Source organism: Mus pahari, chromosome 10 (assembly GCF_900095145.1).
Source record: "Mus pahari chromosome 10, PAHARI_EIJ_v1.1, whole genome shotgun sequence".
Taxonomy (NCBI): domain Eukaryota; kingdom Metazoa; phylum Chordata; class Mammalia; order Rodentia; family Muridae; genus Mus; species Mus pahari.
The window spans coordinates 104,001,867-104,019,020 of record NC_034599.1 but is presented as its reverse complement, the minus strand read 5'-3'; the positions used below and the strand labels follow the sequence as shown (position 1 = coordinate 104,019,020).

Below are 17,154 nucleotides of genomic sequence, written 5' to 3'. Positions count from 1 at the left end.
TTGTGGGGTGCGGCTGCCAGGGCTCAGCCGCATCCCATCCCATCCCTACTCCCGCTAGGTACGCAGCAGCCAGTTCGCGCGGAGGCTGTGGCGCTCCTCGCGGCGAATCTCCCAGGTGTCCTCTGGGGAGACTGAGTACAATCCTGGCGAGGCTCGCGAACCTAGTGCCTAGGCTCAGACATCAGACCCGGCCCGAGCCTGATTCTCTGCCCTGGAGACTACTGCACCAGGGGGTGGGCGGGGCCCACCCTCCAGCTCAGGGATTGGTAGATGGCATCACCAGGAAGTCCCGCCCCTCGCCGGTTGAGGGGAGACCTAGCGTCGGCCTCTGAGGCCGCTGCTGCATATTTTGCACAATCTGGGGTGGGAGGGAATCCCTATTTTCAAATCCCACGTCCCAGTGAAGCACACAGACCACCTGTGGCCTTAGTCCTCAAAGGTGACTACCGCTGCCCATTCTCAGCAATAAACTTGGCCTAGTTTTGTAATCTCTCGGTTTCTTGAGTACACATGTGCCCGCCGTCCTTGGCCTTCTGTGGCCCCTAGTCTTAGCCTCTGTTACCCTGTCTGGCCTGGCATGCTTCTTCCTGGCCAGGCTGGCCTCGGTGTAGCCAGCGGAGCCTCCTCTGGCTTTGCCAGCCGTTTCCTGACTCCTGGTTCTCAGCTCTCGCGGTCCATTGCATGGCGTTTGCATGCCAGTGGCCTGCTCTGCCAGCCAGGCTGGTGTCGGCTTCTGTGAACTCCGAGTGCTTTTGCGTGCTCCGGCGTGGGGCGGGGGCGGGACCACGCCCTCGAGCTCAGCCCCGCCTCTTCATTGTCCTGCTCCCCTCTTCAACACCACCACCCCCATTGGCCCGCCCCTTGCCTTGGCTCACTCTTGGGCAGACCGGAACCTGCCCTCTCCAGGGACTCCCGTCGTCTTCCTAGCTGAGAGGATCCTGGCACCCTCGGAGGGGTGGCCGCAGAAGGTCAGGAGGGAATGACTAGCCGGGCTCTTGCTAGGTGGAAGGGGCCAGAACTTTCTCTGGCTCCCGCCTTTAGTGCTCTGATCCTGTGGGTACCAGCGTCTGTGTTGGGGTGTGTATGGGCCTGCAGGGGCTGTTGAATTGTTTCTTCCCATTTTGGGCTTGGAGATGGGTGGGGAGCCTTGAAGAAGTTCCACTTCGGCTGCTCAGGATGGGTGGGGCAGATTCCAAGGCCTGTCTGCTGCTACTGGTTTACAGGCCCACCCACCAACTAGGATCCCAGAAGCCCCCAACTCCCAGGGTGGTGACAAAAAGATACAAAGTCCATAAAGGGGCCACCCACATCAGAGGCTTACCTGACTAGAGCACTGAGCCGCTGATAACCCTACTATAGACACACCACCACGTGGTAGATCCTTTGGCTACGCAGCAGTAGCCATTGGGGACTTGAAGGGCCTCTTGTAGTCTCTAACTTATCCAAGCCAGGTCTCTCCTCCTTTCAGATCTGGAGCCTCTCCTCCTCCGTAGACTGCAGGGAGTGGTCTCAGCAGATTTAGTACTCTCGGGTCCAGATGGGTCCTTGGACTGAGTTGGCCCTGTTCTTTCATTTCAGGCCCTCTGAGATCTGTATGGTCTGAGTTTGTTGAGCCCGTTAAGGGTATCACTTCACTTAGTCCCTGCCCAGGAAAGGGCTGGCCACTGGCCTTGGAGGGAACAGAGGGAGTGTAAGAGGGCTTGCCTGGGGACCTCGGGATGCTGGGTTTTGGCAGATGTGTGTAATCACTAGTTCCTACGCATGTTTCAGCCTGAGATAGGGTCACAGTCCGTGTACCTTTTACCTCCTTTTAACATCCCCAGACGCAGCCCAGGTATTTGGGAAGGTCTTTGAGATAGATAGGGTGATTTCTATCCTGAGCTGTACCCCATGCCACCAGCTTTGGCTAGCAGGAGCCAGCCGTTACCTCCACCTATGTGACACAGAAGGAGAAACTGTTCCAGCCCTGGTGTGAATCAGGATGGACACACACGCTGCCCCCAGGGAGTCCTGACAGCAGATCTGAGGATTTCCTCATATTCCTGCAGAGTTCCTTCTGAGACTCAAGAGAAGCAGGATCCGAGCTCTGTCTGCTCAGTTCTCTGCACGACTCCCCTTCACCAAGAAACAGCCCAGCAGGCAGCGCCTGGCAGCACCATGCTTTATAACGTCAGCAAAGGTGTGGTCTATTCAGGTAGGCATTCCTTGACCCAGATCCTAGATAGCAGGCAGATTGGAAGGTAGGGTGGTCGTGTACACAGTCATTCATGGGCTCTTTAGTCCCTGACCCTTGAACCCTGTCTACACTGGGTACAAGGACTAGTCACTGGACTTAAGGCAGAAATGAGAGAGAGCACCAGTATTTACTTGCAGTTAAGTTTTATTTTTATGATCCCATGACACCAGCACACATCAGTCTCACAGTCTACCCTGGGAGCCGACCAACCTAGTGCTGTGGTATGCAGAGGTGGTGCAACCAGGGTGAGAAGAGAGAGGCCAAGGAAGGCTTCCAGAGGCGATCCTGCCACACGTTTAGAAGAAGATGCAATAGCAAAACGTTTGGATGCTTCTGAAAGATGGCAAGGCACATCTGGGAGTGACTGTCCACAGTGGCAAGCAAAGGGCCATTTACATGTACATATGTGCACGCCTGTGTGTGAGAGTGCCCACAGAGGCTATAAGAGGGCATCAGAACCCCTGGAGATTGAGTTCAAGGTGGTTGTGATCCATCCAATGTGGTGTTGGGAACAGAACTCCAGTCCTGAGGCAGACCAAGCACCAGTAACCACTTAGCAGGCACGTGTGGTTCAAAGACTCTCTCTTCCTACCATGTGGATCCTGGGGGATCAAACTCAGGCTATCCTTACTTGGTGGCACGCGTCTGTCTGCTGAGCCATTCTTGCCACTCCAGGGCCAGCCATGTAGTCCTTTAACTACCTGGTAAACTCTATTGCTTTCGGAATATTCTGCCAAGATGATCTACCTAGGCGAGGTTGCCGTGGCTCCCTATCTTGACCACTGTCTTGTCTCACAGATACAGCCCTGCCACGGAAGGACGGGGACAGGGAAGGAATTCAGGTAGGAGCTGGGGGAGCCCTGGCCCCCAATACCTCCTCCCTATTTCCCCCTGAGCCTCCAGGGGCCTCAAGCAACATCATTCCTGTCTACTGTGCTCTCCTAGCCACTGTGGTCCTTGGCCTGCTTGCCTACGTGGCCTTCAAATGGTAGGTGGTCTGGGTCCTGTCCTGAGGCATCCCCTCCATGCCTGGACTCTGAGGCAGTTCCTTGTCTTAGTGCCCTCTGCCCCCTACAGCTGGCGCTCACATAAGCAAAGGCAACAGTTGGCTAAAGCTCGGACTGTAGAGCTAGGGGACCCTGACAGGGACCAGAGGCATGGTGAAAGCAACGTCTTCGTGGACTCTCCTCCTGGTCTGGAACCCTGTATTCCCAGCCAGGGTGAGCACATTTCTTTAGTCTGTCTGTAGTCCTTTGTATTTAACTAGTGCCTCCCCTACCCACTAACACTTCTCTCTCCCACCCCAGGACCACATCCGGACCTTGGCTGCCGGCTTTACCTGCATATCCCGCAGCAGCAGCAGGAGGAAGTCCAGCGGCTCTTGATGTTGGGTGAGCCAGCCAAAAGCTGGCAGGGGCTGGCAGGCCACCTCGGCTACCAGGCTGAGGCTGTGGAAACCATGGCCTGTGACCAGGTGCCAGCCTATACCCTGCTAAGGAACTGGGCTGCCCAAGAAGGCAGTAGAGCTACCCTCAGAGTGCTGGAGGATGCTCTGGCTGCCATAGGCAGAGAAGATGTGGTCCAGGTTTTGAGCTCATCAGCTGAGGGCTCCTCAGTGGTGTGAGTGCCGCCTCCCAGGGCTGCCTGCCCTAGCTCTGAGCATTCTCCTGGCCTCATGTCCTTCATGGGCTTCCTAGTCCTTCTCTGGCTTCAGCCTGCTGTTGTGGCAGAACACAAAAGATCCAGCCACTTCATGTTCCTTCTCCATCCTCTCCAAGATAGAAGCGAGGGACTTGGGGGGATGGGTAAGAGAGTGGGGCATGGATTCGCCCACAGATTCTCATTCTGCCTCTTTATGTGCTCTAGTTATTTTTTTCTATTTCTTTTTAAGAATCACATATTAAAGGTACCTTTGGAGTTTTGTTCTAGCTCCTTGAACCTGTAAGACAGTTGGGTAGCTGTGAAGGAGACTCAGATAAGGACTTGGGGATATGGGAAGGAGGTGGGGCGCTTCTATACATGGGCTGTGGAGGGTCAGACTGGAGTTCACCCTTCTGCCCCTCAGTGTTTGGATTACATTAAGAAGTCATGTCTCCTCCTGAACTCCAGTCTTCTTTGCTTAGTGGAGGCATATTTAATAAGTCCTCTACCCCTAAGCTTCCCATGGTGCACCAAAGGACCCTTTGTGTGACTTGTGCTGTGACAGGTAAGATGCAAGGTAGTTGTGGAGAGCTAGCTGTCAGGTCATCGTTAGACAACACTGGGGCTCTGGCTGGGCATACAGCTCACTGGCAGGGCACTTGTTTAGCACACTCAAGGTCCTAGGTTCAATCTCCAGAGTTACAAAAAAATAAAAGGAGCAGACTGCCACCCAGGCTGAGGAATTCCACCCAGGCTTCTACAGCTGAGTCTGTGATCTGAACACAAGTGGGCAAGCAGGCTGTTCAGGACAGGGCGGTGAGCCAAACCACCCGTACTTACACACACACACACACACCCATCCTCAAGTGGGCGCAGGTAGCTGCGTCGCTCTGCCTTCAAGGAAGGACCAGTGCAATGCATGAAAGGGCTTTAGTTCATCCAGACCCCAAAGATGAAGAGCAAAGCCAGAAGAGGCTCTGATCAGCACATGGTGAAGCTCACACTCCACTTTAGCAGTCAGCTGCTGAGCCACCAAGGACTGCAGTCAGCAGTGAGCATAACATTCTCCAGGAACAGACTGGCACACGCTGCGCCTATTTACGTCATGCCAACAGGAAGGTGTATGGAGGGAAGGTAAAAGACATTTGTGGCGGGGAACAAGAAAAGTAAAACATCCCAAAACGTCTCTAAAACGTGACACCTGGGGCTGGTGAGATAGCTCAGCGGCTAAGAGCACTGACTGCTCTTCCAAAGGTCCTGAGTTCAAATCCCAGCAACCACATGGTGGCTCACAACCATCTGTAATAAGATCTGATGCCCTCTTCTGGGGTGTCTGAAGACAGCTACAGTGTCCTTACATATATAATAAACCTAAAAATAAAAAAAAAATAAAAAAAAAGTGACACCTACGTCACCATTCTGACCGGAGGCTGTCTCAATTTCCTTGGAAAAACACTGTGACAACTAGAAGTTGTCAAGGGTTGAGTGAATTACAATCCACTTAATACAACAATGTACTTTAAAGTTACAAAGTGAAGATGACTAGATTATTAGTCCATAGTGTCGAGTGTTAACATTCATGTACTGCTGATCAACTAGCTTTAGTTAGGCACTGACATGGTATTAGGCTGGAAGTAATCCAGAGATACCCAGGATCCGTGAGATACGTGCGGGTAGACTACAGGTATGAACTATACCATTTTACTTAAGGTGCTTGATCACCCACACACTTGTAGCAAAGCCCTCAGAGGTAGTGAGAGAAGACTTGCTCCACAGCATGCATGACCATCAAGAATCTCTTAGTATAGGATTATAAATGAGTCAAGTTTGCTTGGTCTTTCACTTTTTTATGTATGTAAGGACACTGTAGCTGTCTTCAGAGACACCAGAAGAGGGCATCAGATCCCATTACAGATGGTTGTGAGCCACCATGTGGTTGCTGGGAACTGAACTCAGGACCTCTGGAAGAGCAGTCAGTGTTCTTAAAGGCTGAGCCATCTCTTCAGCCCAACTTGCTTGATCTTAAGTCTTACCCACAGTGCCAATTTCTGTAAGAGTTGTAAGGACATACCCTAATCTCTTGAAATGCTTAGTACAGGCAGAAGGTGCTCTAATTTCTGTCAGGCTTCAACCAAACCTTGTTTTGCAAAGCAGAATCACATTCCTGAGGAACACATGGGCCCCAATCTAGTATGAACTTCTGTTGACTCATCACTAAAGAGGCCACTGCTGAGCCTGCATCTAGAATACACAGACAGCCTTACCATACGCCGGTGCCCACACCCCTTCCACAGCTGTCCTATCCTTTGCTGCTTTCCTTCTTATCTAGGCCTAGTGTCAAGTAACAAAGTGAGAAGCTAGGACCCACACACTGAAGGAACACTCCTATGGGATGGGAAAAGTGAAGTCTGAAGGCAAAATGGTCCATTAACATTCTCCAGCCAAGAGAGAAGACATTTTCTCTTGATTGACCCAGTAGCCAAATTAAAAACAAGCCAGTGGCAATGAGATCTCAGGACAGACATCCATCCTCTGGTCTGGAATAACTACAAATTGTCTCAAGTAAGCTTAGCCTCAAGAACAAAGCTTAAAATAAAATGCAGTAGAAAGGCCAATCTCTGCCTCTACACACCAGGGCCACTACATCCCTTCACATCCACACAAACAAACTTGATTAATTTTGAGGGAGCACACATTCCAAGTTCTTTAATTGATTTTATTTTTTACATAAAAAGTTCAGTAAAAATTGGATAAAGTAAAGTGATCTTAAGCAGTAAATCAATCTTATCAACATAGCACAAGGCTGGCCAAAACCACAAGGCAGCCTGCTTTGGAATATTTACATGATAACAAATTAAACCTTGCAGGACAATTTATACTATCCTTACAAAGTCTTTCCATGATTCCAGCACATAGATGCTAACAGCAAACAAAAACAGAACAAAAACCAGGAAAAACAAATTATTTTCAATATATTCACATATACATTAAAATATAATACATATCGTCAGGATAAAGGATCTTGGGGGAGGGTGCGCATGGGTCTGTGCGCTGACAGCACCGCCAAAGGGGAGACCCAGATTTGAGAACAGGGTCATGGGGCCAAGGTCTTCCCTAGGCTACTGCCTCTGATGGCCTGTAACTATTACCCCAACAGCTCACAACTAGGGGCCATTTGGAGACAGCTCCCTTCTGCAGCTTACAGCTGACACCTGCAGGTTTGAACCGCTCAGGACGGTGGGTCATCACATCAGTAGCACAGCCTTGGCCGTGGGGTAGGGCAGAAGCCACAGGATCCATCCTTTCTGCTCATGCTCCACTCTGGCCTGAGGTCACTCTAGTTCAGTGTCCTCTTTAGGTTTGTAAACAGCCCCGAACTTCTGCATGTACTTCTTGATGTACTCCTTGGTTTTGTGTTTCACATTCTCATTGCACTCCAGATCCTCAGGGTTCTTACAGTACTTCAGCTCCTTATTCATAACTCCATGAGTCAGCTGTTCAGGGAACAGAAGGAGAGATGGCAGATACCATCAGAAGGGACAATGATTTGACAGGGAGGACAGGCTTGGAATTAACTCAAAGGGTGGCTTGGGGCAAGCTGGTACAGGACGCAGGAGAAACCCAGCTTTCACAGTCTCTTAGACATCTCCTTTCCTACCCCTGAACCTTGCCTCACACTCCTGGGCCCCAAGCCTTAGCATCTGGCACATAAACCATACTTCCTGATAGAGATTATCTTTGAAGGTACACAGGTTGCTAAGAAAACCAATACATTAGAAGTATGGGAAGGGCTGGTGAGATGGCTCAGTGGGTAAGAGCACCCGACTGTTCTTCCAAAGGTCCGGAGTTCAAATCCCAGCAACCACATGGTGGCTCATAACCATCCGTAACAAGATCTGACGCCCTCTTCTGGAGTATCTGAAGACAGCAACAGTGTACTTACATATAATAAATAAATAAATATTTAAAAAAAAAAAAAAAAGAAGTATGGGAAGTACCTTTCGAGCGAGGTGCTTGAAATCTTCAGTGGTGGTGATCCTGCCCACTTTGCAGTCAGGTTTCCGGTAAGGATTCAGGCACTGGACAATGAACTGAGACATCTGCAGACAGAAGGTGGAGACATGCTGCTCAACTGTGCAGATGGGATCATTAGAAAAGGCAACAAAAAGCATAGCCAACCATCCTGGTATCCTCCCTCAGCTGCTGGTCTAGGCCAACATGCTAGGAAGCCAATGAGATGCAATAGAGCGATCCCACCCAGCCCTGAAAGGAAAAGAGCCTCCTTAGCCACACCTCACTGAGAGAGGCAGCTGCAGGCACCAACAACAAGGTTCAGGCAGTAGCCTCCAGTTTCTTTTGAGTAAAATTCAAATGTTATCAAGGTCATTGTGTTAAAGGCTGAAATCTGTAATGGGTACGTAGGCCACAAGGGCTTCTCCATCATAAGCCGAGATTCTCTGGCTGAGGCTCTGGCTGCGTTGGTAGAGTGCTTGGCTAGGCTCTCCAGACCCTGGAGGCAAGGCAGGGCAGGCAGGCATTTTTGAGTTAACAGAGGCTTTTGCAATCTTAGAATCTCCAGGGTGGCATTTTGCCCTTAGAGATGACTTCAAGCCTGTAAGTATTACACAGACCACAAACACCAAAAGCACAGGGACTCATGGGTAACAGCCAGAAGCATGAACCAGGGCAGACTCTTCACCCACCATCTCCAATGCCCTCTTCTGGGCTACTTCTGTAAGGTCTGTCCTACCCACTAACTCTTTTAGGCGTCGGGGTCAAGACCGAGCAATTATGGTTAAGGTCACAGAGGAAAAGGGAGGAAGACAGAAGACACTGACAGTCACTTCAAGGAAGCACCCCAACAGGGCATCTCCATCCCCAAACCTGTGACTCTGCCATGCCTACGAAAGCCTTTTGAACTGCCCCCCCCCCTTTTGGTTTTTCGAGACAGGGTTTCTCTGTGTAGCCCTGGCTGTCCTGGAACTCACTCTGTAGACCAGGCTGGCCTCGAACTAAGAAATCCGCCTGCCTCTGCCTCCCAAGTGCTGGGATTAAAGGCGTGCGCCACCACGCCCGGCTGAACTGCCCTTTTTTGTTCAACTGCCACAGCTGGCTGGATGAACCTTTTACTCAAAGGATGTACTGTGATTGCCTGGCCTCCACATTTTCCTCCTTTCAAGCCCTCCTCAGTCAAGGCTCCGATTATTCTCAGCTTCAAATCAGTGGTTTCCTAAACCTCAACACAAAGTACTACACAATACTGTCTAGCCTTAGACTCCACCCCTCACGTGACCAGTGCTCAGGATGTAGGACTTCAGGAAAGAGGCGACACTCTCTTGCTTCTGTTCCTTCTCGTGCTACATTACCTTCCTGATCCATCTGACCAGTTCTTAACCCAGATTCAAGCAGTTCACGATAATCTAAGCACTTGTCTCCAACCCTGTCAGGGCCCACTTCTCACACAGCTGTAATTCTTCACAGGTCTGTTATGAACCCCTTCAGTGAATGATGACTAGAGTTTAGGATCTGGGGGCTGGTAAGATGACTCAGTGGACAAAGGCATCCTCACTGAACTCCATGGTCTGAGTCTGATTCCCACGCCCTCCACACGTCATGGCACCCCTCTCCCAACTGATGGTGTCCTGGCGGGTGGAGACGGACACTGAGAGGATGGAGTAGGCAGCTACCAGGGGACAGCACAGGAAGAGAACTGTAGTTTGATCAGAGGATCTGAGATTCAACTTAAGAGTTCTGATCTTAAAAGTTTCTCTAAGAACAACAACCCCAGTCTTGTTTATCTCAGGGCTGTTGTAACACAAATACCAGAGTGCTTACTAGTTGTAAAGAGACATACCAATGTATCATCATAAACAACTACATACTCAAATCACGCAAATAAGGAAGCCCCTGATACTACAATAAGCCTAATGCTGTATATAGCTTTCTGTTGTCTTAGATGCTATAGAAGGCCAACAGTGACACAGCAAACATGTTGGCAGATGCACTCCTCTAGGCCAGTAGGAGACTGACAGGTAAAGCAATACTTTGGGCCAAGAGATACAAGCTAACCCATCTTCAGACAAGACACAAAGAGCTCACACCAAACCAGAGGACTGTGCCATCCACATCTTCCAAGCCTTACCTCTTTTCTGAATACTTCTTTGCTTTTCTTTGCCAGCTCACTGGAGGTGTCTGCTTCTGCTGTCTTGGGCTTTTTTGATGTCTAGAAAGAGAAACACAATAATGCTGACATGAGGTGTCTTTTGCCTTACTGTTCCAGAACTCGCAGGTCTTTCTCCTTATAGGGCCAATCTGACCAAAGGACAAGGTTTGGAGGCTCCTTTGCCAATAGTCAAAATCAATCTCCTGACCCTGGTCTCCTCAGAAGGCTAATTCCGATCCTCCACCGTAAGTCAAAGCCCCACCTTTCACGCAGCTACACACTACAGTTGCCTCGTAGGTGCTCACTGTGCAGGGTGCGCAGTATCTACACTCAAAGTAACTTAAGTCTTTCTAGTTTCTGACATGCTAGCATTCCAGAACAAAGTTAAGGGCTCCATTCTGAAGATCCTTGGTACTTCTCCACCTTTCCTTCCACAGTGGAGCTGCCTAGACTACATACGACAGTCTCAACACAAGGAACAAGAGATCCTGTCTTAAAAGAGCTCCAAATAAAAAAACCAAGGAGTTATGACACTGGCAGTAGACATGGTATGTGAGCCATTCATGTCAGTGAACAGATGAGTAGATGCTAAGACCACTAATACTAATAAGTGGCAAGATGATGATAAATTCAGAAATACACCTTTTTAGCAATGCCAGGAGAGGATACCAAATTCCTCTAACCAGGCAAGACCAAGAGGTCATGAGCTATCAGCCCCAGCACACAAGCCATGTGCACACAACTAGAATTCCCTTCCCACGGAAAAAAATAATTATGAACATTCCTCTTGAAATATAAATTTTCATGCTGCTCTAGGAATATCAGCTGGTGCTATAATGTTTCTAATTAAAAAAAAAAGATTTATTTATATACATCTGAGTTTATACCTAGAGTTCTATCTGCTCAGCGTAGAGCCAACAGGTATTTCTGAGACAGGGCTACGTAACCTCGGCTGGTCTGGAACTGGGTGTGTAGATCAGGCAGAGACTCACTTACCTCTGCCCTCCTGAGAGCTGGGATTAAAGGGGCATATCACCACTGCCCGGCCTTAGACCCTATTTTTATTATCTTTAATTATGAATATTTGTGTGTGTGTAGGTATGTGTATTGAGTGTGAGCACCCACAGAGGCCAGAGGCCTTAGATTCCCTCGGGGCTAGACTTGGATGTGACCCATTCAATGTGCTTCTGGAAACTGACTCAGGTCCACTGCAGGGCCATTACGTGCTCTTAACCAGCAAGCCTTCTCTCCAAGCCCTGTTCACTAGGGGTTTAGAGTACTACAGTTTTGATGCCCAAGCTCCATTCTGCAGTTCTCTCTCGCCTACATCCGCACACAGTACAAAGACTCTGTGTTGAGGAAGCCCCGCAAGTCCCTCTACTTATACTTGTTTCAGAAAAAAAGTGGCTTTTGGATTGCCCTGAGCTGATTAGTTAGAAAGGCTTTACATATATATTTGCCATTTCTCTCCTCTCCTCTGGCTATATGGGAGGTGGAACTGAGGAGCAAATAGACCCCCCTCCCCTTTTTTTCTAGGAAAAAACTGAAACAAAACCCACAAGAAACTCTATTTTCTATTTTGATTTGCAATCTTTTTTTCTTTGGACAAGTCCCAAAACTTGCAGTTCCTTCTGCCCCAGGTTCCTGAATACTGGGCTTACAAGTGTGTCACACAGCTTGCCTTGAGACTGATTACAGCCTCCCCTGTAGTATGCATATACCACTAAAGAAAATATCAGGCAGCCAGAGAGCCAGAATTATCTGACTATATGAGCATTAAGGTGGCTTAAACCTGTACTACCAGCACTTGAGAAGCTGAGGCAAGAGGGTAGCTCCAAGTAACTTCAAGGTCTGCTTTAGTACAACTGGGATGACAGAGTGAGACCATCTTTTAAGTCAAATTATATTTAAGGCAAGAAGCAAGCATATCCCCAGATGTTCTCTTATAGATCTCAGAAATGAGTAAAAATATAAGGAATCCACAAAATACCTTCAAATGTGACAACATCACTAGGACCCTGAGCATTCTGCTCCCTCTAAACTATCGGTTCTCAGTCTGTAGGTTTTGACCCCAGAAAGCTGTCCAACAAACCTTTTCACAAGAGTCAACTAACACAGATGATTCATATAAAACATTATGATCCGTAATAGTAACAAAATGACAGTTATGAAGTAGCAATGAAAATAATTTTATGATTGGGAATCACTACAACAGGAGGAACTAACTGTATTAAAGAGTTGCAGCATTAGGAAGGTTGAGAACCACGGCCCTAAATAGAATGGAAAGCTAAGTTAATGTGGAACTAGGTTTGTAGCTTAGTTGGTAAGAGTACTTGCCCAGCATGCAGGAAGCCCTGAGTTTGATCCCCAGCACTGCATAAACTTGGCATGGTGATGCATGCCTGTAATCCCAGCACTTGAGAGGTAGAGACAAGAGGATCAGAGTAGGTTCAAGGTCATCCTTGACCATCTAGCAAGTTCAAGGTAACCTGGTCTACACAGGGGATGGGGAGAGGGGGGATGAGCTGGGGCGAGGGAGGGAGGGAAGGAGGGAGGGAAGAGGGAGAGAAGGGCTGGAAAGATGACTCTGCAGTTAAGAATATGGACTGTTCTTCCAAAGAACCCAGGTTTGATTCCCAGCACCCATATAACAACCCACAAACATTTGTTAACCTCAGTTCCAGAGCATCAGATACCCTCTTCTGGCCTATTCAAGTCCTAGGCACACAAATGGTGCACAGACATACAAGCAGGCGAAACACTCATACACATAAAAATAAAGAAAGCTAAAGAAACTCAATGCACTATAGTCACTTTCTAACTCAATCCAACTTGGTAAGACTGGGAGAGCCTTAAACACACGGTGATAAGGCACAGTGCAGTGCACTGAGCTCAGGAGGACACTCATGGGCTTTTAATGCTGAGCAGCTGGGACTGAGAGAGAATGTGATCAAATGAAGGATGCCAGACGTGTATGTCAAATCAGTCATGAAATACAACTAAGAAGTCTTGGGAGAAGTGCAATCCATGAGCTCAGCATTGTGTCTGTATGGCATGGGAATCATCTCCGGCATTAACACTTATGCCCAATGCCAAGCAAAGAAGCAAAGCAAGAGCCAAAGACAACACTTGTTACTGCCAGAAAAAATTTTGGGATCCTCCCAATTCTCCAACAGTTTCACTAGATATTTTAGCATTTCCAACAATATACTCCTATTGCCTACGAAACATTCTTTAGTACCAGAAAAGACACCAGACTGGACTGAAAGGCCCTCAACTCATGATAGGTTAGAACACATACCTGTGGGGAAAGAAACCTCACTAACATTTGAGAAAACCACTAGACTATGGTGAAGACTCATACATAAAAAAGCAGTTTGCCCTCTCCTGTGTTTGGGTCATTGTGATATATGAAGCCAAGGGATAACGTTGGTGTGAGCCTATGTAAGTGACAGTCAAATGAATACACAGAACAAAATGATCAGGAAAGAGGGCTTGGGAGAAAGACAGCCCTCACTGGTTTTAGAAGCTGATCCTGCTGTCAGCCTTCATCTGTAATACATTTGACTTCCCAGGAAATTCTGTTTGGAAATGTCTAGAGACAGTCTCAGGACGTTCCCATTACTGAATTCACTGCTAATGGCTTTAAGCCTACTGTGTGGCCCTGGTGCTTACAAAGAAAATGAATGATACGACAAAAGCAGAGCTTGTTCTTTGTCAGGCACACAGACACAATTAAGTCAAAAGCCTCTCTGCCTTTTGGGGGGAAGAGGGCTTACGTTGCGGAGATGGGCTTTGTAAAGGAGAGAGAATAGTACTCACCAACTACCTTTTCTCTCATGAATTGAGTTAAATCCTCGTTAGGATGTACAGAGTAAAGGCAGTAAACAGGATGTGAAGTGAATTAAAAAAAAAAAAAAAGATTACTCAATGAGAAACAGCACTTGGTGGCAGCATGGATGTAGAAGTAGAAGCAGAGTCATCAGGAATACATACTCAAGAGTACACACACACACACACACACACACACACACACACACACACACGGCTTGGACATTCCATTAACTATCAAGAAAGTCCTTGAGAACACACAATTGCTACAGCACTCCATTGACGTTTCTAGAGAAAATGCTGCTTTTGCTTAATTTGTTTAAAAAAAAAAACAAAAAAATTCAGGGGAAGGGAATGGCAGAAAAAGGACCCTAATGAACCAAATTCTAGCAATGATGTTTCAGAGGAAAACAGACAATCACTGAATCTACACTTCTTTAAGCCAATACCAGGAACCCAGTAGCCTATACTCACATACCCCACCTATAAGTGCAAGGCAAGCCCAGAGCTGATAAGCAACCATGCTGAGTAACTTGAACAGCTTCCTCTATGGAGACTGACATTCCTGTTTCTGACAATCCTTCAATTATGAGTTTTGGGTTCCTTTTTCATTAGTGATATTGTATGAAACTATGTTGCAAATTGTTCCAACTCTAACCAAAACAGGACCAGGACAGACATCCATGGAACCTTGAGATGGACGTTAATCCAGGAGGCAGAAGTAAGTACAGTGCTCCCTCACTTGCGCAAGCAGTCAACATAGTTCAGTTCTGAGGTCTCAAAGATGATTGGACTTAGCACTCACCACATGATGGATGATGGAAGAGAGTACAAGATGGTCAAGAGTGGGGAACACACTGGAGGGAAACAGAGAAGGAAGGCTCTAATAGGTGCCCAGTCTAGTTACCAAAAGATTTTACTACCACCCAGCACTTTCCAGAGCTCTGTGCCCACTGTACAGATTCCCCTGGTTTGTTGTAGCATACATCCTCTGTGAGTACCAGAGCCACACAATAAGCTTAACGCTGATTAATTCGAAGCAAGCCCCAGTTTGGGTTGTGAAACACATTCCTATTCTGAATCCTGCAGGAAGCTCAAACAGCTTGTTGGGAACAAGCAAAAGAATCTTATTCTAAGAACTACCATTTAGTTTTCGGATTCCAGGAAGAAACTAAACTCAAGGTCCCAGGCCCTAGGAGAGCTAGGAACTTCCCTACAGCTGAAGAGCATCTGATGTGAACAGTTATCTTAGTACAAACATCTTAACACTTCTTCATCTTGCTGGTAAGTTCAAATGAGGTCATGCTCCCAGGCCTAGAAACCAACACCTATCCCACTTTCACTTTATCATTCTGAGCTAGCTCCAGACCTAATGTTTAGGAGTATAAACTAAGTAAGGACCCTGGATGCAGCCCAGTCTCCAATGGTGTTCCCTTTCTTAACCCATAATATCAAAATACAACTGGATTACACTGCAGGTCCCTCCAACTCCCCTGTCACTTTATGTTTCCATTTTTAAAGAATTTTGTACAATCTCCCTTTCAGGGATGTGGTTCAGATGCCAAATTAGCTTCCTCCCCGAGTGCTCAAAAAAATTAAAGCTTTCATTTTTAAGTTTCTACATCTGAAGTGAGTTTTCTCGGCTTCTACCCTTAACCAACACGCTCAAATTCCGCAATACTTGTCATATTTCCTGTCACTCTCTCCTCCATTCCTGATACTGAATGGTGGGGCCTTCTCCACCTATACTAAAATTGTATTAACACTGGGCCATTTTTAGTCTTTTTTTTTTTTTTTTCCTTTTTTTCTTTTTTGGTTTTTCAAGACAGGGTTTTTCTGTATAGCCCTGACTGTCCTGGAACTCACTCTGTAGACCAGGCTGGCCTCGAACTCAGAAATCTGCCTTCCTTTGCCTCTCAAGTGCTGGGATTAAAGGCTGTTCCACCACACCCGGTGAGGTATGTGTTTTTGTTTGCCATTTTGGAACCATGATCAGAACAGAAGCCAAGGCATGATTTTGACTAAGTGAGCAACTATACCAGGAACCCACAGTCAAGTCTTCTATGTTTCTGTCTTGCTCAGTATTTCATATATACCCAAATTCTTACTATACCAGATTTTTGACTATTTGCAATTCTGATTTGTATGATTTTATAAACCTGTTTCAAATGCTTAGACCTTAACTGTACAGGTAAAGTCACCATTCCTGTGACATCTCTGCTATATATTCTTGAGATGATTACTGAGCACCTCAAAGTACCTGACACAAACTTCTACTACAGCAGGGCTCTAAGCTGAACTTAAGATGAGGAAGACCTAGGTCAGCTGTCTTTGAATCTCTTTGTATCACACAAGGTTTATGAATCGTTTCATCACACAATGACGAAAGGTATGGCTCTGAAGAGCTTATAATCTCAATCAAGACACCAAGGGAAAACAAATGCAACGTAAGGTATGAAGACTCCCCTCTAAGTGCCCTTCTCCTGTCTACACATACGCTAGGTAGATGAACACAACTGTATGCTACACATATGCTATGTAGATGAACACAACTGTAACACGCCAAGAGAGATACACTGAAGTAGGTTCTAGCTATCCAATCTTGACTAAGGCCTGTTCAGAGACCACAGTCTGAAAGGCCCCCAAGACTGACTGACTCCCCAAACTTTTTTTTTNTTTTTNTTTTTTTTTTTTTTTTAAGATTTATTTATTTATTATATGTAAGTACACTGTAGCTGTCTTCAGACACTCCAGAAGAGGGTGTCAGATCTTGTTACAGATGGTTATGAGCCACCATGTGGTTGCTGGGATTTGAACTCCGGACCTTTGGAAGAGCAGTCGGGTGCTCTTACCCACTGAGCCATCTCACCAGCCCCAACCCCCCCAAACTTTTGACCTTATGCTCCAGGAAAGAATGGTGGAAAGACCACACTTGCCTTTTCATCCATTATGTCTGAACAAAGTGGTTAACAGAGCCCAGAAAGCTTTGGTCTAGAGTTTACACTAGAAACACAAGAAAACATAAAACTGATGGGTCAGAGACTAAGACAGCCGGGTGTGGTGGCACACATCTTTAATCTCAGCACCCAAGCAGGCAGAAACAAGCAACATGTCCGTGGATTCGAGACCAGTCTGCTCTACACACTAAATTCTAAGACAGCCCTGTCTTAAACAAAACAAAAGCAAATTTTGATAACAAGCATACATCAAACTTGAAAACCCACTGGATGAATTTAGCTTATTATAAATAGCAGCATCTTTAAAAAGAAGACAACAGGAACTA

The 17,154-nt window shown here is 47.1% G+C and overlaps 3 protein-coding genes across 6 annotated transcripts in view; 2 read left to right on the top strand and 1 right to left on the bottom strand.

The window, feature by feature from the left end:
• The window catches only part of Nbeal2 (neurobeachin like 2), a 29,880-nt gene extending 29,389 nt beyond the window's left edge, over nucleotides 1-491 (top strand). The window contains exon 54 of one of the 2 annotated variants that reach the window (XM_021206669.2): nucleotides 59-491. In XM_021206669.2, coding sequence (XP_021062328.1) covers nucleotides 59-172 — 114 coding nt within the window. In that variant the 3' untranslated portion in view covers nucleotides 173-491. The remainder of the gene's footprint in view (nucleotides 1-58) is intronic. The other variant, XM_021206670.2, reaches the window with a different exon arrangement.
• Nucleotides 492-835: 344 nt separating this feature from the next.
• Nucleotides 836-4,164, top strand: LOC110328268 (death domain-containing membrane protein NRADD). The gene is made up of 5 exons (XM_021207704.2): nucleotides 836-968; nucleotides 2,049-2,194; nucleotides 3,035-3,224; nucleotides 3,314-3,456; nucleotides 3,544-4,164. Exons 2-5 carry the CDS (start codon nucleotides 2,158-2,160, stop codon nucleotides 3,858-3,860), a joined length of 687 nt encoding a protein of 228 aa, XP_021063363.1. The 5' UTR covers nucleotides 836-968; nucleotides 2,049-2,157; the 3' UTR covers nucleotides 3,861-4,164.
• A 2,387-nt stretch (nucleotides 4,165-6,551) lies between these two features.
• Setd2 (SET domain containing 2, histone lysine methyltransferase) overlaps nucleotides 6,552-17,154 on the bottom strand; it is a 94,570-nt gene continuing 83,967 nt past the window's right edge. The window contains exons 19-21 of one of the 3 annotated variants that reach the window (XM_021207438.1): nucleotides 10,020-10,100; nucleotides 7,876-7,977; nucleotides 6,552-7,371 (exon numbers count right to left, since the gene is read on the bottom strand). In XM_021207438.1, the coding sequence (XP_021063097.1) occupies nucleotides 7,210-7,371; nucleotides 7,876-7,977; nucleotides 10,020-10,100 (345 nt within the window). In that variant the 3' untranslated portion in view covers nucleotides 6,552-7,209. The remainder of the gene's footprint in view (nucleotides 7,372-7,875; nucleotides 7,978-10,019; nucleotides 10,101-17,154) is intronic. The other 2 variants (XM_029543841.1, XM_029543840.1) reach the window with 2 other exon arrangements.